The 22,918-nt window shown below is 41.5% G+C and overlaps 2 protein-coding genes across 3 annotated transcripts in view; one reads left to right on the plus strand and one right to left on the minus strand.

Annotated features, from left to right (window-relative positions):
* Nucleotides 1–390: 390 nt before the first annotated feature.
* On the minus strand, nt 391–9,097 carry cd9a (CD9 molecule a). 2 transcript variants are annotated; one of them, XM_088297434.1, is made up of 8 exons: nt 8,733–9,097; nt 5,020–5,122; nt 4,005–4,102; nt 2,899–2,973; nt 2,692–2,793; nt 1,826–1,915; nt 1,166–1,249; nt 391–1,084 (listed from the first exon to the last, which is right to left on the minus strand). In XM_088297434.1, exons 1-8 carry the CDS (start codon nt 8,799–8,801, stop codon nt 1,019–1,021), a joined length of 687 nt encoding a protein of 228 aa, XP_088153560.1. In that variant the 5' UTR covers nt 8,802–9,097; the 3' UTR covers nt 391–1,018. The 2 variants fall into 2 exon arrangements, with proteins under 2 accessions (XP_088153560.1, XP_088153561.1); XM_088297435.1 differs by lacking the exon at nt 8,733–9,097 and adding an exon at nt 6,385–6,553.
* A 1,395-nt stretch (nt 9,098–10,492) lies between these two features.
* vwf (von Willebrand factor) overlaps nt 10,493–22,918 on the plus strand; it is a 28,430-nt gene continuing 16,004 nt past the window's right edge. The window contains exons 1-21 of the mRNA XM_088298638.1: nt 10,493–10,705; nt 10,778–10,829; nt 11,508–11,651; nt 11,999–12,101; nt 13,484–13,692; nt 13,946–14,067; nt 14,633–14,852; nt 15,184–15,306; nt 15,385–15,496; nt 15,558–15,604; nt 16,085–16,221; nt 17,504–17,642; nt 18,388–18,488; nt 18,563–18,758; nt 18,881–19,096; nt 19,200–19,446; nt 20,630–20,724; nt 21,655–21,806; nt 22,294–22,397; nt 22,469–22,607; nt 22,697–22,831. Of these exons, the coding sequence (XP_088154764.1) occupies nt 10,700–10,705; nt 10,778–10,829; nt 11,508–11,651; nt 11,999–12,101; nt 13,484–13,692; nt 13,946–14,067; nt 14,633–14,852; nt 15,184–15,306; nt 15,385–15,496; nt 15,558–15,604; nt 16,085–16,221; nt 17,504–17,642; nt 18,388–18,488; nt 18,563–18,758; nt 18,881–19,096; nt 19,200–19,446; nt 20,630–20,724; nt 21,655–21,806; nt 22,294–22,397; nt 22,469–22,607; nt 22,697–22,831 (2,799 nt within the window). The 5' untranslated portion in view covers nt 10,493–10,699. The remainder of the gene's footprint in view (nt 10,706–10,777; nt 10,830–11,507; nt 11,652–11,998; nt 12,102–13,483; nt 13,693–13,945; nt 14,068–14,632; nt 14,853–15,183; nt 15,307–15,384; nt 15,497–15,557; nt 15,605–16,084; nt 16,222–17,503; nt 17,643–18,387; nt 18,489–18,562; nt 18,759–18,880; nt 19,097–19,199; nt 19,447–20,629; nt 20,725–21,654; nt 21,807–22,293; nt 22,398–22,468; nt 22,608–22,696; nt 22,832–22,918) is intronic.

Genomic DNA, 22,918 nt, shown 5'->3' on the forward strand with positions numbered 1-22,918 from the left:
CTATCAGGGTGGAGGTCTGGCTGTCAACAACCAAATCACTGTGTACTTCCCTGTTCTCTAATCACACCACCACCAGGTCTATTTATTCCTCACAGTGAGACAGTTAATATAAAGTGGAGTCACGAGTTTTTGAAGTTGACTGGAATATAAGCACGAGATAAGCTTTCTCTGCCGCGATCTGCCCCAAATGTTGCACAACACAAAGCAGCAAATAAGCCTTGGTGCTATCTTAGGTCAAGGTACCACTGTATTATAGAAAATTGACTTCTCTACTGTACCTGTCCACTCATCAAGTGTACAATTATTATTATTAAAACCCGTTAAGATTGTGGGACGTCAGTGCATAACATGTCTAGAAATAAAACATGTGCAGTTACGACATAAAATAAGTCAAGATTCAACTCCACTTTATTTATTTGACTCTTGAATCATCTACTTGCATGATATGAATCAACCAAGTTCAATAAAATGAAAAAGTATTTTGAAAATACAAAACATGCCATGTACATATTGAAAGAGGACTGAAAAGACAACGTGACCAAAACTGGAGTTGAGAAAGAGGTGAGCCAACAAAATGTCACAATGGATAACACTTAACTCTAAATTACAAAAACAGTTTACAGCCAAGAATCCTGGTAATTCAAATCAATTCACCCATTCATTTAGCAGATGATGCATTCTGCCGAAGAGGCGTTGAGACTTATTTGGCCGTGGTCCACAACTTTTTCTGCCAATAAGTGAGAGGCCTCATTAGAGAGGTGATCGATAAACAACAAGCTGATCTTTTAAGATCGTTTTCACAAGCACTAAATTCAATCACGTGATCTCAATGTGGTACATTTCTCACTCAAGCACAGATGGCACCCATTTTACAGCTGGGCCTGACAACCACATAGACGTACGGTATGATATCCTCCCCATTGAACGAGCAATGTTTTTCCTGGCAGTGGGGAGCCATGTGACTCTAAGAATGACATCATGCAACATTAACGGGGACTCCATAATGCGCCGGTGGGTGTCACACCACCTCTCGGGACTTCCTGATGGCGCAACACAGGAGCATGCTAAAGATCATCCCAAACACCTGCCAAGAGAGATGAAGTGAGTTGCGTGCGTTCTCATTTGGGTGGCAAGACCAGATCAATCAATCAATCAAATGCATTACCATAATGACCCCTATAGTGATGCCCACTCCTCCTATGATGTGGAGCTTGGAGTCAAACACCTCTTCAATGGCGTCGGTGCAGCTCTGCAACACAGGAAGGAACACGAATTCATTTGGGCTTTTCCCAGACCTAGCGTGCAATGACTTGAAAGGCGTACAAGCGTTCTCGTGAAATCAGTTGCCATAGAAACCACAGCAAGCAGGCTGAAGGAATGAGTCTGCAACGGAAAACTGACAGCCCACACCATCATTATGTGTTTTTAACATGTAATTACGCCATCGCTCCGATAAAGAATCAATCTTTTGAGCAGGACGCATGAAGCAAACTTTGTCCCACTATCAAGAATCGTGGAATCGGTTTTGCATTCATTTTGATTATTGCCCCCTCGTCCGACTTTTTGAGGTCGACATTCAAATTGTTTTTATGATCATTGTAAATAATCCAATTTAAACACGTTACTTATTTTAGTATTAAAAAGGATTATTAGGGTTGGAGGTAACATTTTCCATAATTTCTGTCCATATTTGAACACATTTTTAACTCATCTACAAATGTGCTGGCTCATCAGTCCATTGTAAAACTCAACTGTGGTTATTGAGCACAAAAGCGAACTTCCCATTTTCCGTCTTTTGTTAAAAATCACAGTGTTGCGATCCTACCTTGGTAATGAGCTTCTCAAGTAGGTCTCCTTGAGGGCAGGTGTCTTTGGCACTATCAAACGCAGCAGCAGTTGGACCACAACAGTTCAGCTGGAACAATGAACAATACAACAAAAACCCGTAAACAAGTTATTTTTCTCTGTATGAATCTTGTTGCTAGGCAATGCTGTTTTTTTTTTATACTGCATCCATACAAATTATGCTTGTTCATAATGGATTTATAGCTTTAAGTGTCTATTTATGGCCTATTGAAACTGGGTTACCCCCTGCTTTCAGGCTTCATGCTATGCTAGTCTGATTAGCTCCCAAACCATCTTTTTTAATCCTCTTCTACACAGAGACTCCCAGAAGTTCTCGACATGTCGGAATTCCCTTGCTCACAGATTCACCCTGCCTCTGTTTTATGGTTACACCCTCAGAAGACAGGCACCTCCATCCCCACCCCTCATTCTGCTATATACAACATTAGTGTAAAGGAGAGTTTAAAAATAAATGAGCTAGCGACATCAATCATTTCATTACGTAAGAATGCAAATTCGGTTTATGAGCTCAATCTGTCACTAACAGACTTGTTCTGTGTTTTGCGGTGCCGCGTGGGCCACATTCACAGATCCGTACACCAACTGAAAACGAGATAAAATTATACAACCAAGTATATCTTTTCTGAGACTGAGAGAATGTTGCCAAATTGTGACGTAACAGCGACTAATTTACAAAAACTTCCATAGTAAAGGATGCGGGGTGAGCAGCGGTTCGGATGTAATTCTTGATCCTTGGGGTATTTTGACTAAAGCAAGTCAGACATATTTAGGATTGACAAGCGCCGCAAGATCTTTGATCATATGACATCAATGAAAGGAGCTCACGCCAGTTTGAATCACGCGCAGAGTCTCTCTGAGACGTTCATCCTTTGTCTCCTTGTAGTTGTTGTAGGTCTGGTGGTAGAATGTTGTAATGTCATCCACCACCTGTCAAGCAAGCAGAGAAAATTATTTGCTTTTGCTACAACTTGTTTGTTGTGTCTGGCAAGTGAGACTTGATAAATACAATTGTAAGGCGAGTAAATGAGTCACCCTGCTCTGGTTGGAAAATCCCCAGATGCCAGCAGCAACTTCAATGGCAAAGATGATCAGCAGGAAGAAGAAAAACTATGGCAAGGATAAAGGGAGTTAGAATGCTGTGTGCGCATGTCTGTTGGCACGCACATACAAATCAAGTCATCTGAGCGGAACTGAATTTGATTTACATAGACCCCGCCTACTAGGAGATTTAGTACAAGACGATTAAGGCCAGAAGGGAGGCAGAGCGAAGGAGCCACAGAGGAAGTGAACAATAGCTACATCTAAGCCTGCCGACTGGCCTTGGCCCTCTTCAGTAAGCGCTGATGAGAACGAAATTTCAAAAGTTCAGGGTCAATTCACATTCCACTCAGGTGAACAATACAATGTACCGGTAACACAATTGGGAAAGAAACGTTTGGCGTTTTGCAAAATGGAATAAAATGATGAAGCAGGATGAACAATACATTTGGTCTCAAATCAAAGTAACACACCTGACCCTGATTAGCTTTTGAGATCCTTCAAGATTAGATGTTCTCTGAGTCGTGTGGCCGCAGCTTTACTCAAAAATTAACCAGAGCTGGGCACTTGACCCTTTTTTGACGGTAAGTCCAACGCCCTTGACCCTCCGGCCTTATCCATAAAAATTGTAATTAACTTATTCGAAGAGCATTTAATTGTTATGTTGCTCTGGCATAGTGTAACAAAGATACATTTTTTGTAACGTATTTAATGTATACAAGTAATAATTTCATGATTAATTGATGGAATAATTACATATTAGTTATTATACATTCACTACAATTTAGTAATTTCCTACTAAAGTAGTATGGTATGTTTTTTCTTCCAACGAAGATTTGCTCCTGCTTTTGCATGGCGTGACAGCAGCTTGACAACCACATGTTGAAAAAGATGCAGATCAGAGATAAGCTGACAAAATTAAAGAGGAGCGGGGTCTTGCGCAACATACCCGGGGGACACCAGTTGCAACCGGAAGATGGCCTACTTGATAACGTTATAATGACTGAACACATGCACTCAATAACTTTTAAGTAAGTGAACTTGTGTACTTATGCGGTGCTGCACAGGGTTTGGGAATCACTGGGTTAAGTGATACATACCAGTCCCAGCATACAGGGAGACTCCTGGATGGCCCCACAACATCCAAGAAATCCTACAACCATCATTAGCGCGCCAGCTCCGATCAGGATGTACACACCTACGCACACACCCAACAAAAAAAAAAATTGTCAAATTGACTTTCGACCCAAATTAGCCCAGTTTATGATAGAAGTTACGCATGTATATGATTTATTTAATTATTGCCCCCAAAATCTAGTCTGAAACTATCCATCCATCCATTATCTGAACCGCTTCTTATCCTAACAGTAGATAGTGTACACCCTGGATTGGTTGCGAGCCAATTGCCGGGCACACATGGACGGACAACCATCCGTGCTGACACTCACACCTAGAAGCAATTCAGAGTGTCTAAGCAACCTAATGTGGGAGGAAACCGGAGTACCCGGAGGAAACCCATGCAGGCGCGGGGAGAATATGCAAACTCCACACAGAAGGGTCAGAGCCGGATCAAACCTACGACCTCTGTACAGTGAGGCCAAGAGTGAAAATGCATTCACATTTATTTCACTTGAGTGTGACAAGTGTACTGTAATGTACTGTTCTTATCTACAATGTAAGAGTTTTATGATGCATAGAAACTGTTGGGCTGTTTTAAATTATGCATTGTATCCCCTCTCCTTTAAGTTGAAATTGAAGCAACGCACCTCACAGTGGGCAAGTGAAACTTTGTGTTTCCTCCGAGACAATCAAAATAAATCTTGTGATAGATTACAATAATTACTGGGTTTGAATGTTGCATTTAAATGCCTTATAACATTTTTGTGCAACAGTATTAAAGTGTAGTAATAGAACCTCAATCCCAACTACTGCAAGCACTTGACATTGCCCTTTCAATAAACTACACATCGAAGCATTAAAGATTCCGGCATCACTCGTTGTGGATGTAAACAAGGCAAATAAAGTACTAACTCATCATTTAACACAATACGCTCAAAGCAAACTGGTTAGTAATCCTTGTTTTGAACAGGGCACTTGGGCTGAAAAGCCTCTTACCGGTGTAAAACACATATGGAGAGTCTTGTCCTTCAAATAGGCCTTTGGTCTTGGGGTCTAATCTCAACCACAACCCGATGGCAAAGACAGCAGTGCCTGCAAGCTGAAGCAAAAACAGACACGATTATTAGCTTGTTTGGCCTAATCATAGGCATAGGACACTTCATTAGGTACACATGCTTTATCAAATTCAGTGTTTCCCCATTTATTGATCTAAGGCACATATTTTATATTTCGAAATCTCATGGCACACTTCCCCCAGAACTGTCACAACGAGTATAGACACAGTTCTCCCCAATCAATATACAACTTATTGGGAGTCCAAAATGTGAATAATTGACATCCCCACTCCATTAAAAAGGTTTATAACTGCCTTAAGATGCCACAAGGTGGCAGCTGTAAATGGAATTCCTCAACTCTCGTAAACATAGCTCATTGGCACCAAAGGCTGTGAGATGCTCTACTTTAGTCGAAATAAAACAAGTCACTTAACATAATGTCTTGACATAAAGATGATGCCAAAGTCATGCTTTTATTGCATTGGTCTGAGCACAAAAACTGCATATAAATGGGTTCTTCAGAGACTAGGCTACAAAAAAATTGTGAATAGGTGAATGCCCATCTGGGAATATGTGGGCGTTCACTGCACTGAAATAATGATGATCATTTTTCAATTTATAAGATCTGGATATTTAGTTGATCACAGGTTAATTAATGGCACCTTCTGCCATTTCATAGATTATTTACGTGTTCTGTCTGTCACTGCACTGTATGTGCTAACATAAGTAGAAATACTGTACAATATTTCAATTCGTCAAAAAAATAAACCTTTTTGAACAACCCAAGTATAATTAGACATTTTCCTGCATTGTGCCGTTGCACAGTGGTTGGGAATCACGTCAGAAAATGTTTTGTTCCACACAACTGCAAACTACAACCTCAAAATAATCACTGTCTTAACTTTGTAATACATCCATGACAGATGGCGTCAATCAAAACGAACCAATATTTTCTTTGTTAAGTCATTGGGTAAACTTCGTGTATTGGGACTTAATATGTTGTGCTGGCATATCTAATGTTTTATCAGATGTCTGTGCGATTTTGCCATAATTCATCCGCTTGATAGACGTTTATGCACGTAGCCATTTTGTTTTGAGCTCACATGCTTGAACATGACTGCTGAACTTCAAATTCACTGAGCGTCAGCACATGCCATAAATGAGCCACACACACATTCCTGTACTTTACCTTAATTTTTTGACACACAGATAGAAACTTTGAAGAAGCCACCCCTACCCTTTGTATCTAACTCTCGCTTACCCGCATACAAACAATTAGATAATGAGAAAAAAGAAGTACACCTACCCAGAAGAACAAGTTGAATATAAACATGAGATACTTGATGCACTTAATCCCCCCAACGACAGCCATGTTGACGTGTTTGCTGATAAACTATATTCACAAGAGGAAGCAGCGTTAGCCCGAGCTGGAAAAAGAGTGGCGTTTGAAAGTGAAAGCGTTCTGAAAACGCCACGCCTTTAGTTGCCTGAATGCACCCTTAGGGAGTGGCGAGAACATCAGGGCCTACTCACCGAACTGGCCTACCAATCTAAAGCCTGCCCTTTTTCCTTCCTCTGTTTGTTCTACACGTCCATAGATTGCGGCTATGACGGATCCTGTGTGAGAAGCTGCAGGCATTCAGCCAAAATAGCAACACAGAGGGCTCTGTTAGAACACGACATTGAATGTCTTATTAACTCACCTGCTGTCTCGACCAAGGACTACACCTCTGTCATCAAATAATCAAGCAGGTGAATAAATGCCTTAAGCGGGGAACAGACATGCTGATTTCTAACAGCTCAACCTTTTTTTTTTTTAATGTGTGAAACCCCACATCTGATGAGGAAAAAGAATTGGCATATATGTTCTTATACTGCTCTTAAAGCAGTGCTATCAAAAACCTTTCTTCCAAGGGCCACATACCGAAAATTGTAAGTATACAGGGGCCACTTTGATGTTCTGTTTGACCGCCTTTCTGAAGCTAGGTGGCCATTGCAAAAATGGTGCTCAGGGCATCCAGACTTCCAAAAATTATTAAGAAAAAGAATTTGTCTCCAGACAATGGCAGTTGACCAGACATGTGCGGATTGTCTATTGTTATTATTGAACATGTTTAACAGTTACAATTGTAGGCCCCTGAGTGTTTTCTGACCGGATTCGGTGAAAAAAAAAAATCATTCTTGAATGTGGATCTATGTAAATTCTGTAGGTCAAGCTAATAGGGGCTGGCACAGGCCTTTATGATCGTCAGCCCATTTCTTAGCATGCTGGAAGAGGGTGATAATCCATCATGAGATGAGAATCTCCTTTTAAACATCTCTGTGAATATTGCATCCTTCCCTTTGATGCTGGTGTGTATTTACACCAGTTACCAAATTGAAAACTCAATTGTCCAGAGGAGTGAATATGAATGTGGGTGTGAAAGGTTGTCTATATGTGCCCTGGGATTGACTGGCAACCATCGCGATAGGCTCCAGTTCTCCCACAAACCGAATGAGGATTTGCCTCATTAAAAAAAAAAATGGATTCCATGAATATCTCTATACATTGGAAACTTCTTTTCAGATGGCAAATTCCCACCTAATTTCTATATTAAAAATCAATTTGTTCTTGTTCTGTAATGTTCAAATTTCATTAGCTTTTTTTTTTTAGCTGCAAGCTAAAATCAGCTAAATTATATTAAAAAAAACAAAACATTCACTCTCTAAGTAATGTTCCATGAATACGAAAATGTATGATCTAGATATTGGTTTATGTTTCAGACACGCTATCACAGTCATTCGAACCCAATGGAAACTTACAGCCCACGCTTGCATTATGCAGTGAGTTTCATTTTTTTTAATTGAACAACTGAAATAAATTGTGGTTTCCACCATTCTATAATGAGATGCACCTGACTATTTTTAACACTGTTTATTTCCACAGGGTATTTCCTCTTTCACACACACACACACACACACACACACACACACACACACACACACACACACACACACACACACACACACACACACACACACACACACACACACACACACTCACAAACCATGCCCAATCCCCTCGTGATGCATTGTTGTGCTCATTTCTATCTATAGCTGCAAAACTGAAAATCACCATAAAAGGCCAAAACATCCTTGTGAAACCGCCAACCACACACACTCATTTTAACACAAACAGTTCTAGATAAATAAACAGCCCCAGTTGGGACACAACCCGCGGGCTTAGTGGGACTGTGAGACATAGATAGCATGCATGAGATCTTCAGGAGTCACATATAGCAGATACACACAGGCAGTCATGCGCACTACTCCTCCCCACGTGACAGTGCACAACTCTTTGTAATGAATAAATTACAGACCGGGTTAATAATAAAGCGAGCCACGAAACCATTTTTAAATGCATTACGCGCAAACCATCGGTGTGCTCCTTAGAAGTGGGTTACTTGGCCACTGGGGAGGATTACAAGCAGCAGTAGCAGCCCCGCTGAGCATCCGCACGTGCTGTGACTATAGTGGAGGTCCGGGGGAAATGTAAATAAATAAATAAATCTCAACCTAGTTTGGACACTCCGCGGTAATATGAGGGTTTGCACTGGGATATGTCCACTCGCGACGCACCTACACACTCGACATTCCAGTTTTAAACGGACTCACCCAGAAGATCAAGTTGAAAGCGAACATCAGATACTTGATGCACATTTCTCCACCGGTTAGCGCCGCCATGACGACGACGACGAATCTTGTGTAGTAGGAGACGATCCAAACCACTGTTGTCCAGTGAGACGCTTCTCCACGCGTGGCGCTGCTGTTGTGCGCTTAATGGTCCCTCAGCCCCCACCGCACTCGGCTTCAAAAACAGCCAAGCGTATAAAGCAAGATTTGCCCGCAGTAGTCAACTAAATCCTCATAGTTTAGTGTTTTTACGTGCTTAACAATGCATTCCGTCGCCCTTCAAAGTGTACAGTGCGATGACGTCATGTCAGACCCGTTCCTGATTTAAATCGGCGGCACAGCGTGATGACGTCATACTCCTGATGGAAGCAAAGCGCTTGCGAGCCTGATGGCTAGTCGAGTTACAGTAACAGAATACCGCTGGTGAACTGAGCGGTTGTGGGTGCCTGGACTCTTATCCCTTTTCGTGTGATGCAATAATTAAGTAAATAATTAAATTATCAAATTAATTATGAAGAAAACCTATTGCAAAATGAGTAGAGCATCCATTTAAAGAAAACAAAAAATATATATCTAAAGGAAACCATTATTTTCTAAAGGTCTAAATCTGCTGAATACTTTTGCATCATTTTACGAGCACTGTTTATACTCCCTGAACATACTCTGACAATGAGAGTTCCACTGCTACCTACTGTAGAAGAAGTGCAATTAGTCTTGGCTCTAGTACAGCAGAAAAAAAAGGAAGCATGCTCCCTGGGGACGCACCATTTATTTGTTTCATAAATGTGATCGACATATTGGTACGTAACGCTGTAATTCATGGCCCTGTTAAAAATATTCAGAATTGTCTAGATTATTAGTTAAAGATGTAAATATAACAAACTATGATGCCCAGATTCTTAAGTATCATTTCGAACAAATTTTACAGTAACCATCCAAATAAATTGATTACAGATGATTTAATAAAAAAAAACATGGAGTGCGCATCTGGAAAAGACTTGTAATTTATTCTTCTTACATCCCAGACTAAACTTATCTGCTCCTCTTTTTTCAAAGTTTCTCTCTGATTCGAGATGTATCACTTCGTCACTCTTCCGACACCAATTGCTACTTTTCTCTCAATGAGGGCTTTGGCGCCATCCTGTGGCATCTTATAGCATTATAGAACATGCAACTAGGTGGGTTATTCAGCTTTTAGTTGAGGATATGTTCCAAAGAAAAAATGCAAAGGGGTACATTTGTGAATAGTGAACCACGAATATGCGATGTATTACTGTGTCCGTCCTTTCTGTTTTCTGTTCAAGCATTTCAATCAATCAAGAAATTCAGTGGAAATTTGGGTATTACCAGGAAATGTTTTTGTATTCCTACCAGGCTCCTGATTCTTTCCCCAGCTGATAGGTGAGTTTTGTTTTTTCAACTTCTCCAAAGGACTCATGCCCATTGTCTTCATGCAATTTTTGGCATACATTAGTCACATGTTTGCGTACGTGGCTACCAATACCTCAGTTCTCACGTGAGATATCTTCCCCGACAGTGTTTTGTAGCACAATTGTTTGGGTTGGCTCTGGCACAGGTTTGTACCAGCAGGCTAATCACTCAGCCAGGCCATCAGTGGGCATATCCTGGTATTGTCTCACTGAGGCGCTCTGATGGTGTCGCTCTACATGTACCGACTGATATTCTGGCCTTCTTGACATAACTTGATGTAGGAGGGAGGGATGTAATCCCACGATAAAGGAGTGGGAAGGGCTCTTCTTGATATAAACGAACTTTTGAGTGAGGCTTTTTAAAGTTTTGGACCCCATTCTGCAGTTGAGCCTGTTATGTGACACAGAGACGCACCGTTCCACCATGTGAAGCCTTCAAGTGCAGCATTTTTTTGGGAATTGTAAGAGCCTTTCTTCTTTTTATTCTGCAAGATTTGTGGATTATCCAAGAGTGGAGCCATGGAGGTACAGTACTCACGCTTTAGGAAGTCAATTTAAGAGGATCATGGGATGAAGCATGTTGTATTTGTGTTTCAGTTGTGCACAGGCTGGTGTTTGAGAGGAATTTTGTTTCTGCTGCAGCTCACAGGTGGGTTAAAAAAAGTCCCATTATTAATTAGCTCATTGAATCATTCCAAACTATGACTACAAGTCCATGGTTGGGAATGCTTGTTTGACGAATTGGGCCGTGTGATTGACAGCGAAGAAAGATGGATATTTTTGGAAATGTGTAGTTATAAAATGCAATGGTTTTACAATGACATTGATTCTTTTTGTTTGACCTTTTTTTTCAATGATGTTGATAAATATGAGAGACTTCCTGTTTTTGGGTTACCCACTGAATCACAACATAAAGAGGATTTATTTATTTTAAATGTCAAAATATTAAATTGTTTTGTACAAAACAACTCAGTAATTTGCGTCCAATTGACCCAAATGACGGGTCAGCGCCTTTTGAATCCAAATTGTGTTATTTTTTACCCTGGGGTACCTTTGAGTGACTTCTGTGAGTATAATGTGTGTTGGGGATCCCTAAAATTAAAATCCATACATTTTTACCATGATACCCACGCTTGCAAAAACTGGTGAATTTTCCAGTAAGGCGAGGCCTCCCAAAAGGACCCAATCTAGTTTTAGGCCCAGCAAAAGACACTTATAAGATGACCTTACTTTTATTGTTACACCATAAATGTGTCATTTTGAAACATAGGATTTTGCAACAACTGTGGTGTTCATAATGGTGTTGTGAATGTGTGTGCATGTGCAGCATGCATGGCAGGTATGACAGGGAGATGCAGCCTCTTTGGACGACACCACGTTCACACCTTTGACGGCGTTTTGTACGAGTTTCCCGGGGACTGCAGCTACCTGTTGGCTGGGGACTGCAAACGCCGCTCCTTCACGCTGCTGGGTGGGTGAGCTCATCAAAAACAAAAAACAACAAAAAAAAAAAACAGTATGAGCATTCACGGACAAAGTATAGCGAGTATGTCACATTCTTTAATCCGACCAACTGAGTATTAACATTATCTCCTATAGTCCTGTAATATAATTTTACTTACATGATTAGCTAATTGCGGGGATAAATATTTGCTATACTTTGGTTCCACATTGCGGCAAACCACCAACATATTGACAAACAGACATTTCTTGTTTAATAAATACCACTTGAAAAGTGCCAATCAAGACGCTTTGTGTCTGTGTGCTTCATTTTGGTGTGGCAAAAGTAAAACAATGTGCACTGTGATTCATTTGCAGGTGATTTTGTCCGGGGCAAAAGAACCGGAGTCACGCTGTTTCTTGGGGATGTCTTTGATCTGCATCTGTCTGTCGATGGAATATTATCCCAGGGAGAAACCAGGTAAAATTAAACCAAAGAAAGAAAAGCCTCACAAAGTGTTGGGACACCTACGCAAGACAGTAACTGGACACCACATGGGAAGATAATTTCCAGCAATGACAGCCTGCCCCGAAAAGGGACATACTATAGAACATTTCAATTTTAATTTCTTGGAAACAAATAAAAGTTGGGTCTCCGGTGCGTGTAAAATTTCACAACCAATGAAATTTTTGCATCAACCTCCTTCTGAATATTTGGCTGTGAACGAGCTGTTCTGCACTTCTGCCTCACTGCTACATAGCAGTCGAGCAAATCTTGAGTAATACAGCCCCCGCTGAATTTTTCCCACTCATTACATCATCAGTTAAGATGCACAGCCACTTGGATGAGATGGCCAACGTCTTGATGATGATTGGTGATGTGTCCATGCACCTTCTACATGGTCTACATCCAGCGCGGAGTGCGGCGTATGTCTTCACAGAGGCATGCTAGACCCGATGTTGGAATTTTCGCAGACCATTTCAGTCCGTTGCATCTCCAAGTCAAGTCCAATTTCTTTATGTGGTCCTTAATCACAGAAAAGTCTCAAAGGGCTTTACATGTCCACAGTTGACAAATATTATGGGCATCCCCGAATCTTAACACAACAGAGGGCAAGGAAAAACTTAAAAAAAAAAAAAAAAAAAACAAAGAAAAAAAAAGAGTGATGGCAGCAGCACTGTGGGAGTTACGGCTAACTCCAGACATGGCCTATCATATAGCGACTTCTCTCAATTATTTTTAAATGTGGCATGCATGTTGCACACTATAAATCCCGACATGGCTGAAACACATTTGTGCTGTGGCGTGGGGACTTGGAAAACCCACCATTTTTTGGGGTGCTCCACCGTAGCTGTACCTCCCACTGGGATAAATCTAATGGAATGATTCAGAAGGTTTGATGCCCACTGTTCACTTACGGATATTTCTGAAAGAAATACTTTGTGTTAGACCAGCTTTCACGAGACAGTTAGACGTCCTTCTGAGCAGCTTTAAGTTTTAGATGGCCTTTCTCCCACCAAATTGCCACTCTGCTAGACTCATCTTGAAGTCACTCCTTCTGCTACAGCGGCCATTTCAGCTTGGCAGAGGCTGATAAGAAAATCAGCAGCCACAGGCTTTTGTTGCATTCATGCACTGTCTACTAACACAGAGCCCTAAATTTTAATCTCACAAAGTGTCCTGTCAACTTGTTTTATCTCAAACGCCACCAAGTAAACATTTATGGAACTTACTTTGTGCATCTGGAACCAAGCCAATCCTGTATTGCTTTGTGAAATTGATTAACACGTGATACGTTTGTGCCAGCATAAAACTGAAACCAAAGAAGCTCATGTACAGACTCCTTGTGTGTCACCTTGCAGACTTTCTCTGCCGTACGCATTGCACTCCGTGTTTGCTGGCCAGGAGCTGGGCTTCTATAAGCTGTGGAGTGAGGAATTTGGCTTCACCGTGACCATCGACAATGCCGCCAACGTTGCCCTGACACTCACCAAACACCACGGCAATCATACCTGCGGCCTGTGTGGTAACTTCAATGCAGCGGTGGCTGATGAATACACCGCTCAAGAAGGTACATGTATGGTCTTGTTTGGAAGGCCACCCATGCTGTGTGTTCAATGTTAAGGAAGGCATACATGTAACATTTTTGTCCTGGTATTTCGGAAATGGTTCGAGTCACCGGGGCTGAGAAACAGGAAGAGTAGCTATTCCATACAGGAAAAGATAACGGGTTAAAGAAAAAACAAAAAAAAAACAAAGAGCAGCGACAGCATGAGATTAATGAGGAAACTGTCGACATCTTTATGTGCTGTGCGTCATTTCAGGATTCCTCACCGAGGATAGCTATGACTTTGCTAATTCATGGGCGGTGAAGGGAGCAGGTCAAGCCTGTAAACGCGTATCTCCTCCCAGTCTGACTTGCAACAGCTCCAAAGACACTTCAGAGGTCAGTCACACACACACACACACACACACACCTAGACACACGCACAAAAAGCAAAAAGGTGCTTCGAAACATCTGCCTTGAATGAGAATGAAGAGTGACTCACAAAAAAATCAAAGCATAATCACTCACTGTCATGAAAAATATTATCACTGAGGTAGGCTACGAAGCAGGAAAATATACAGAATCCAACATTAAGACTTTTTGGGCGGTGGCCCAATATGAGCAAAGTTGCCGTGGCTCAAATGTCCCTGAGTGAAATTCATGAAATTTGTAAAGGTGGCCCGGTCGAGCATCAGGGAGCTTAAGATGGCTCCACACAGTTATGTGGTTCCCTCGGACCATCGAGCCGCTCTCAACGTCGAACCGTGATATATACATTTCCTGTCATTAATGCTTCACTCAATAAGAGAAGAAACATTGTGCTTTTTTTGGGCTATATTTTAGACAGTCTCCAGGTGTCTTCATAACATGTCTGGGACATGTTTTTGTCAACATTTCACTTAAAATTCCCCATAGGCAGAGATAATAAGGTATGAGCACTGATAACGTGTGTTTTTTTTTCTAGATTCTGTCCAGCTGCAGCGTATTGCAAACATCCGCCGTGTTCCTGCACTGCGCCCACTTGGTATCACCTGAGGCCTTCTTGTCCCTATGCCAAGAGGAGGCATGCCACTGCGGCCAGGGCGACAGCGAGGACTGTTATTGTCCAGTCCTTCTGGAGTACGCGCGCACGTGTCATGCCCATGGGATGCTCTTACGAGGGTGGCAGCAGGAAAGCGAATGCTGTAAGTCAGCAAAATGTCATCAAATTACGAGAATTAAACAGAGGCGGCAGAATTACTTGCGCACTTCAGGAGAAGTACTGATACGTGTGTTGAAAAGACTGGTAAAAGCAGTGATTCAATTTCTTTACCTATTTAAAAATAAACATGGACAGACTCAAGTACAAAATTAAAACGATTTTCTTTCTACATTTTTTACATTGTGTCCTCATATGCAGAGTTTGGAAAAAAAATAACGAGTCTTTTTTGATCAATTAAGAAGTAGAAAGTACAGATATCTATTTTCAAATGTATGAAAATAAGTATGTGTGCATGTGTGTCTGTGTGCGAACAGTCCCCAAATGTCCCATTGGAATGCACTACAGCGAATGCACCAAATCCTGCTCCACAACCTGCCATAGTCTCAACATCCAGGAGATCTGCAAAGACGAGTGTGTGGATGGATGCACATGCCCTGGTAACTCCCCCAGCGACTGGTTTCCACCCCTGCAGCTTTGAGTCTTTGTGTGTGTGAATAGGTGTGTGTGCTTTTCAGTGGGTAAAGTGTTGGATGGAAACCGCTGTGTTGAGGTGTCTCAGTGTTCTTGTGTGCACATGGGGCGGCACTTCCCGCCAGGCTCCACCATCTCTCAGGACTGCAACACCTGGTGAGTAGATGCACACATCTGCAGAGTATGGGAACTAAAAGGCCACTTTTTTTTTCTCCAGTGTTTGTCGACACGGGTCATGGGAATGCACCAATGAAGGTTGCCCCGGTGAGTGACTTGAACCATAGTCCATTAGGCTGGATTTACAGTGCATGGTTGAGAGACACAATTCTTTTAGTAACTTAATTTGCATCTGAGGTGTGTCCAGCTTTAATAAGCAAAGTTGCCATAGGAGTAGTGTGGATGTTACCCTCAGTAAAAGAAAAGTCAGTTTACGCCAGCGGAGCAATGTGTAACCTCAATATGCGTCATTATAAATATAAATAGACAATGGACAGTCCTAAAATCGGATTTAGTCATTAAATTGAAATTGGGTTATTTGAACCTGCAGTGTAAATCCAGCCATATTAGAGGTTAGATAAAGTGGAGCAATTTAAGATGTATTTATGAACAATACATTTATTATTGTGGATTGCATTGCACTGAGAGGTGTTGCAGTTGATGATGCCGTTTTTTAATTGGTTCTCATTATGCAAATATACCTCTGTAATAATTAGTTTACCAACTCTGGCTTCATCTGCTCTGCAGGTGAATGCCTGGTGGTGGGTCAGTCTCACTTCAAGACGTTTGACAACAAATTCTTCACCTTCAGCGGTCCTTGTCAGTACCTGCTGGCCAGAGACTGTGCCGAGCAGGACTTCGCTGTCATTATTGAAAATGTGCAGGTACTGACGCCCGTACAGATGTTTGCAAATTTTTTAAATATAATGTATTTCAGTTACCCTTAGACATAATGCAAAACCGTCATCAGGATGTTTCAATATGGTTGTAAATCCTCCATAAGATCCCAATCCAGGGCATTCTCAGTTCATAACATTTAGTTTTTGATTTTATTCTTTTATCTTTATGGTCCAGAAGTCTTTTTCATACAAGTAATTCATGTAGTTATGTTAGCTCAAGGCTGGTAGATGAGAGCGCGTACAAATTGCCTGCAGATGTGCAAATCATCATCCACAATTCAGTTTTTTATTCTGTTGAACGGAGCGCTCCAATTTGTGCAATGTTCGTAGAGGAGTAGCTCACATGTCAGTAAACAGCTGTGTGAAGATTTATGCCAACAGGCAGATAAGGCTCATTGTTGGGTTGATACTGGATAAAGGAGGGTGGAAAATTTCACTAGATGATAGATGATGCAGAGAGAGGTCCAGAAAACTATTGTTAACTGTTTGTTTTTTGTTTTTTTAATGAGTCATGAAGCAGCTTATCTACAGCAGTGTTCTTGGACTTGCGACAAATTTTCCATTTTGTGAGTTTGGGGTATAAATGAGGCTTTTTAATAAAGTCAATTGTCACCAAATGAAAAACTTTTTGCATTTTTTTTTTTTGCAAGTCACGATGCGACTTCTGGCGGCACGGTGGCCAACTGGTTAGCACGATGGCCTCACAGTGCAGAGATAATGGATTCGATTCCGGCTCCGGCCTTCCTGTGTGGTGTTTGCATGTCCTCCCTGTGCTTGCTTGGGTTTCCTCCGGTTTCCTCCCACATTCCAAAAACATGCATGGCAGGTTGATTGGACGCTCAAAATTGCCCCTAGGTATGAGTGTGAGCACGGATGGTTGTCCGTCTATGTGTGCCCGGCGATTGACTGGCAGCCACTTCAGAGTGTCCCCTACCTGCTGCCCAAAGACAGCTGGGATAGGCTCCAGCACCCCCCGCGACCCTTGTGAGGACAAGCGGTATGCAGACAATGGATGGATGGACAATGGGACTTCACCCCGTATATAACAAGGGATCCATGTCTCACCCTGGTTGTAAATCCTACAAAAGATCCGTATATATCCCGTACAAGCAGATCTGAATAACTTTCCAAACATGATGGCTAAGCTATACAGTATCACATTACATAAGACCTCACATTACATCTTTGGCAGAATAATAACTCAGCATTTTCTTTCTGTCACTCTTTGTGTGTGTGTCTGACAGCTTATTATTGAACTGTCTTTCAGTGTGCAGATGATTTGGAGGCTGTGTGTACACGTTCTGTGACCCTCAGTCTGCCTTCTTTGGAGAACATGACAGTGAAGCTGAAGCACGGAGGAATGGTTTCTGTCAACGGCATGGACATCCAGACCCCAATGCACCATGGTACGGCATTTTGATGGGGACCAGCTGCCTTTTGTCACTCAAACACTGTGACACGCAAGAGTATATGTGGTGTAATACAAGAACTCAGAGAGCACAAGCCTCTGTCAAGGCTTCAGTATTCAAATCAGTGTAGCAATGTGCATTTCTAAGCGGCGTACACAAATACCAATCTTCAATTTTTTTAATTCTGAGAGACCCCACATGACGATGAAAAATTGATGATGCTTTTTTTAGTGTGTGGTGTACTCCAGATAACCAAAAAGGCACACCTCACACATAATGAGGTTGTCGTATTAAGAAGAAGAAATACAAGGAGCTACGCTAACATTTAGCTTGAATGGTGGTTAAAAAAAATACCTTGTAATTTTTATTGTGGCGCATGACTTGGGAGACATATTATACAAACGCAACCTTTTTAAGAGCAGATGTGTTAGGAAAATAAGTCCTTCTTACACACCTCAGGATAATCATTCAGGATAATCTCAAATCTGATAATGTTTGATCAAAAGGGGTAAACAAATGCTTCAATTCAGCCTGATTATTAGTTTGCCTTTAGTAAACTGTAAAAATTGAAGTCCTTGTTGGAGTCAAACAGAATAAAAAAAGAAGGGGTTGAAAGATTTGGAATTTGTAGGTTATAGTAACCACTAAAATAATGGCTAAATCTGTATTTTTTATTCTAAAAATGTGAAATGGCTCTAAAATTAAACAAAATACAAATTCATCATTGGTTCTCAATTTCCAGGACGGTTGCATATCCAGAAATCTGTCCAGTCATCTGTGTTGCTGAAGTATGGCGATAACCTGCGTCTCGACTGGGATGGGAGGGGCCGGGTGCTTTTAAAGGTGCATTCACTCCCTTGCGGCACATTTCGGGTAAGAATCTTGTTAGTTTTCAAATATGACCCACTTTTTCCCAGCTGGGCCCACGCTGGGTGGGGCGGACTTGCGGCCTCTGTGGTAACTACAACGGTAACCAAGGCGATGACTTCTTGTCCGCGTCCGGGTTGGTTGAGTCGGGCCCGCTGGCCTTTGGTCACTCCTGGAAAACCAACGCCGACTGCAAGTCCACTCACAGAGTTGCGACGGATCCCTGTGCCATCAACCCCAAAAGAGGTGAACACACACAAACACACACACATCGTGACGACACTGAACCGCACTAAACTGTCACAGAAATAACGTCAGTGGTTCACTGTATATCTCAGTTCCAATCTGCCTTGTTCTATTTTCTTCAGTTCGTTTGGCAGAAGAAGGTTGCTCAATGATGACGTCAGATGTATTCGGCCCGTGCCACTTCCTGGTCAATCCGGCTCCTTTCCAGCAGTTTTGTCGTTATGACGTTTGTTCATGTGTGGACGGCGAGGAGTGCCTCTGCTCTGCCCTGGCTTCTTACGCGACTGCCTGCGCAGCCAAAGGGGTGCTGCTCCACTGGCGTTCACCTTCGCTCTGCCGTAAACACGCCTCACACAATTAAAAATAGCAAAGATTTTTTTTAAGTAGTGTCATTAATTATCTGAAAGAAATGCCCCTCAAACCAGTGATTTCAATCCTCAGAGATGGAGTGCACAAGAGGCCGGGTGTACGAGGCCTGTGGGAGCTTGTGCGACCGCACCTGCCTTTCCTTGTCCGGAGCGGAGGGTGGATGCGGAGGGGAGCGAGTGTGCGAGGAGGGTTGTTTTTGCCCAACTGGAAAGTACCTGAGCGACTCAGGAGAGTGTGTGAAGGCGGACCAGTGCACGTGCCTGCATGATGGCCAGCTGTACCAGCCTAACGACGTCTACGCCGATCACAACAGCATCTGGTCTGTGGGCGTGACTCGCAAATACACTCTGGATATGTTTGTTAGCTAATCCACCTTGATTCTGCCATGACGCATATATTTGAAAAATCTCAAGTCGATCCTCAAACAAAAATCTCACAAAATAATATATACTGATTTAATGATGATCTCATTTCAATGTACTGAAAATTGACTTCCTGAGTGTGAAATCTGGACCTGAACCTGATAATCTCTCACGACACAGTAATGTACCACGACACAGCGGTTGAGAATTACTGATCTAATAACATTACGTACTTTGAGCCATGCCAAAAATTCATTCTTAAAACAATATAGCAGCAGCCTTGAATATGTTATCTCCACATGACGCAGTGTAGTCTACATCACTGCAAACTGGTCCTCGGTTTCCGAAGGTCACAACATGCACAATTTCAACATTATGAACTGTCTACAACAAAGTATCTTCGAATAGAGTGAAAGGTCATTGTCGCGCGGCAATAGAAGACAAGTGCTCTTACTTACTCTTTTTCACTTGAATGTTTTACAAAATTGACCAAGTGTTTTGAATATATATTTTCTTCAATAATGACTTTACATCTTCTTCAGTGAGTGCAAACAAATGTGTTTTATTGCCACCTTATAACAGAGCGTCACAGTAAATAAATGACGACCACAAACTGTTCCTCACAAACCCTTTTTTCATGTGGGCCATGATCAAACTTGGACGCCATGCTCCGTCATCATTATATAGCATAGGCAAAAAAATCGGGGCAATTTAGCACCGCCCATCTGTCGAACATAGCCGGTTCCTACTGGGGCTCCATTGGACAAATTACCCTAGGCAATTTTTGGCTTAGTTTGTATATTTAGCACAATTTAAAACAGTGTACAGGCGGACATTTCATGACAATAAACAATCAACAATTAAACAATAATTGCTTACTTCCCATTCAATTATGGGCTTGGGCCTTTGAGTGTTTTTTGAGCGTTCTATTGCGATAGACATGACCAGCCAATTTTACGTCAATCTGTGACACCAGTATCCGGAACTATTCTGAAACACATAAAAATAGTTTATCTTAATCCTAATTGAAAACAATTGAAATGTGACGTATTTTTCTTTCTAAATGTGGGCAGAATTGTTTTTATAAAAGATGTTTTTTTTATGGACTAAGTCTAATCTTTTGTATATTTGGATTCACAGTTACTGCGAGAATGGATCCATGCGCTGCAGCTCTGCAGAAACAAGCACTTTGCTTTCTGATCTCTTCTATGACGATGACCTGGCACCCTCCAGAGGTGAAGTCCGACACATATTTTAATAATACTGCTTATTCATTCTGTGATAGGTTCTGAACCCTCCAGCTATATGGAGACAATATTAAAAAAAAAAAGTTTTTCCACTCTGACACTTGCACTGAACATATTTAAATTTATCAAAACACACTGTCATAAGTATTTCTTAATGTCTTGTTGCAGGGTTATTATAGTTTGGGAAATTTAATTACAGTGGCTTTTTATTTCGTTTTGAGTTAGGTTTTTTTTTCCATGTATTTTGTTTTAATTAGTTTTCAGGATGGCTTTGTTAGTTTTTTTTTTTATTAGCTTTTGTTTTTAAAACAAAGTGTTTTACTTGTGTGCAAGATTAAAAAAGAAGACCATGGAAAGTTGTGCAATAAAATTTCAACAAAAATATTAACACCTCCTCCAATAGTGTCGGGGGGCTATTAAAATGTTTTTAATATGATAATGATTATAATTCGTTCAATTAATTAATTTCAACAATAATTCAGAGGAATTATCCCACGCAGGTGTCATATTTATGAATGATTTATGATGAGGTCCAACACGCTCGTCCGCGCAGCGACAAATCTGTCTGCCTGCTCCTCTTTTAAAAATCGCGTTAGACCACCTGCGCCTGCACTGCAAAATAGACCTTTGAGCAAGCCTAAAATTCCATCTATTTTTTGTCACCAAATTGCGAGATGCGTGATTCGCTGGAAAAAGTAATGCCCAGTGAGGCGTAGTGCATCTTCCAAATTCACAAGCACGCAGAACTAGTCCACCAAGTGAAAAACACCAATTTTTACTTTTAGCAATGGCTAACGTGCCTTCTTATGTGGCGAAATGTATTCTTAAACTGTCCAGCAAACCAGTTTATTGCGCAACAACAACGAAGGCTTTACAACAAATTAAATGTGACACTGTTGCTGGCGTTGGTACTTCCAGGGAAGCGCTCGACAACATGTCTACCTCCAATGGTCCATGCAAAGTGTGACGTGGGGGAAACTGGCCTGGAATGCGCCAGACACTGCCAGAATGTGAACCTTCCCTGTGTTTCACTTGCCTGTGTTCCCGGCTGCGTCTGTCCACTCGGCACAGTAGGTGGTGGTACTTTCATGCATGGAATTGATATTCTGTTAATTGTTTTCTTACAAATCAAGTCCTGGGTGTCAGAGAAGTTTCTAAAGCTCAATCAGAGTAGTTATTGGTCCAGGAGCTCAACAACTTTGATTTCATCAGTCAAAGTTAAAAAGCGAGGCGTTATCTTTAATGTGCTCAAAATTGGATTTTACCAAGTCCCTTTTTTGGAAATCATCATCACAATATGACTTCTGTATATTATTTTTTTTTATTATTATTGTTTTTTTACGAGTCAAAATAGTTATGATTTACTGTATTCTTATCAAATCTATTTGGCAAATAAAGTAGGCCAGAGATTTAGAACGGGATGGATTTTTTCATTTGATTTCTGTGTTGCTTTTTGAAGTTCGAAATGTGCTCAACAAATAAAAAATGTTGACTCTGTTGATAAACTATTGATTGATGGAGTTTCTACGAGAGAGGGCTCACTGATTGATATTTCAGGTACACCACCATGGAGGTTGCATTGTGCCAGAGCAGTGCCCTTGTTACCATAACAACAAGCCTTATGCATCAGGACAAAGCATCCCGGTGGACTGCAACACCTGGTAAACAGATTTTTTTTTTTTTTGTGATAATGTTCCTCTTGGCGGGTGCATGACCTATTTTTATTTCGCAGCGTATGCGAGAACCGCACGTGGCGCTGCACTGACAAGTTTTGTGACGCCGTGTGCCGCACCGTGGGGGAGGCCCACTACATCACCTTTGATGGCCTTGAGTATTCCTTTCCTGGTCTCTGCCAGTATGTCCTGGTCCAGGTAAGACCAGATCAAAGAAATAACCTCTACTGCGTGTTTTAAGTCTTTTTACACCTCTTTGTCCATTCTTTTACCATCGTTGCACACAGGACATGTGTAATGGAGAAGAGGGGACCTTCAGAGTGCTTGTGGAGAATGAAGGCTGTGGCATTGTGGGCCATCGCTGTGCCAAGTCTGTGTCTGTCTACTACCATGGAGGGTTAATTGTGATGCAAAATGGCGAGGTAGATTAGCACTTTTTATTTTTTTTCTTGAAATAAAAAGGTTTTAACAATAATAATAATATCCATATGTAAGTGCACAGCTCGTGT

Source organism: Idiotropiscis lumnitzeri, chromosome 6 (genome assembly GCF_059441095.1).
Source record: "Idiotropiscis lumnitzeri isolate Australia: NSW breed Sydney's pygmy pipehorse chromosome 6, RoL_Ilum_1.0, whole genome shotgun sequence".
Taxonomy (NCBI): domain Eukaryota; kingdom Metazoa; phylum Chordata; class Actinopteri; order Syngnathiformes; family Syngnathidae; genus Idiotropiscis; species Idiotropiscis lumnitzeri.

Excerpts from the sequence above, each read along its gene's own strand:
- cd9a (XM_088297434.1), bottom strand. The coding sequence starts at position 8,801 with ATGGCGGCGCTAACCGGTGGAGAAATGTGCATCAAGTATCTGATGTTC. Across the intron at positions 5,123-8,732 it reads CTTTCAACTTGATCTTCTGG|CTTGCAGGCACTGCTGTCTT; the intron begins GTGAGTCCGTTT and ends TTTTTGCTTCAG. Across the intron at positions 2,974-4,004 it reads CTCCCTGTATGCTGGGACTG|TTTTTCTTCTTCCTGCTGAT; the intron begins GTATGTATCACT and ends TCCTTGCCATAG.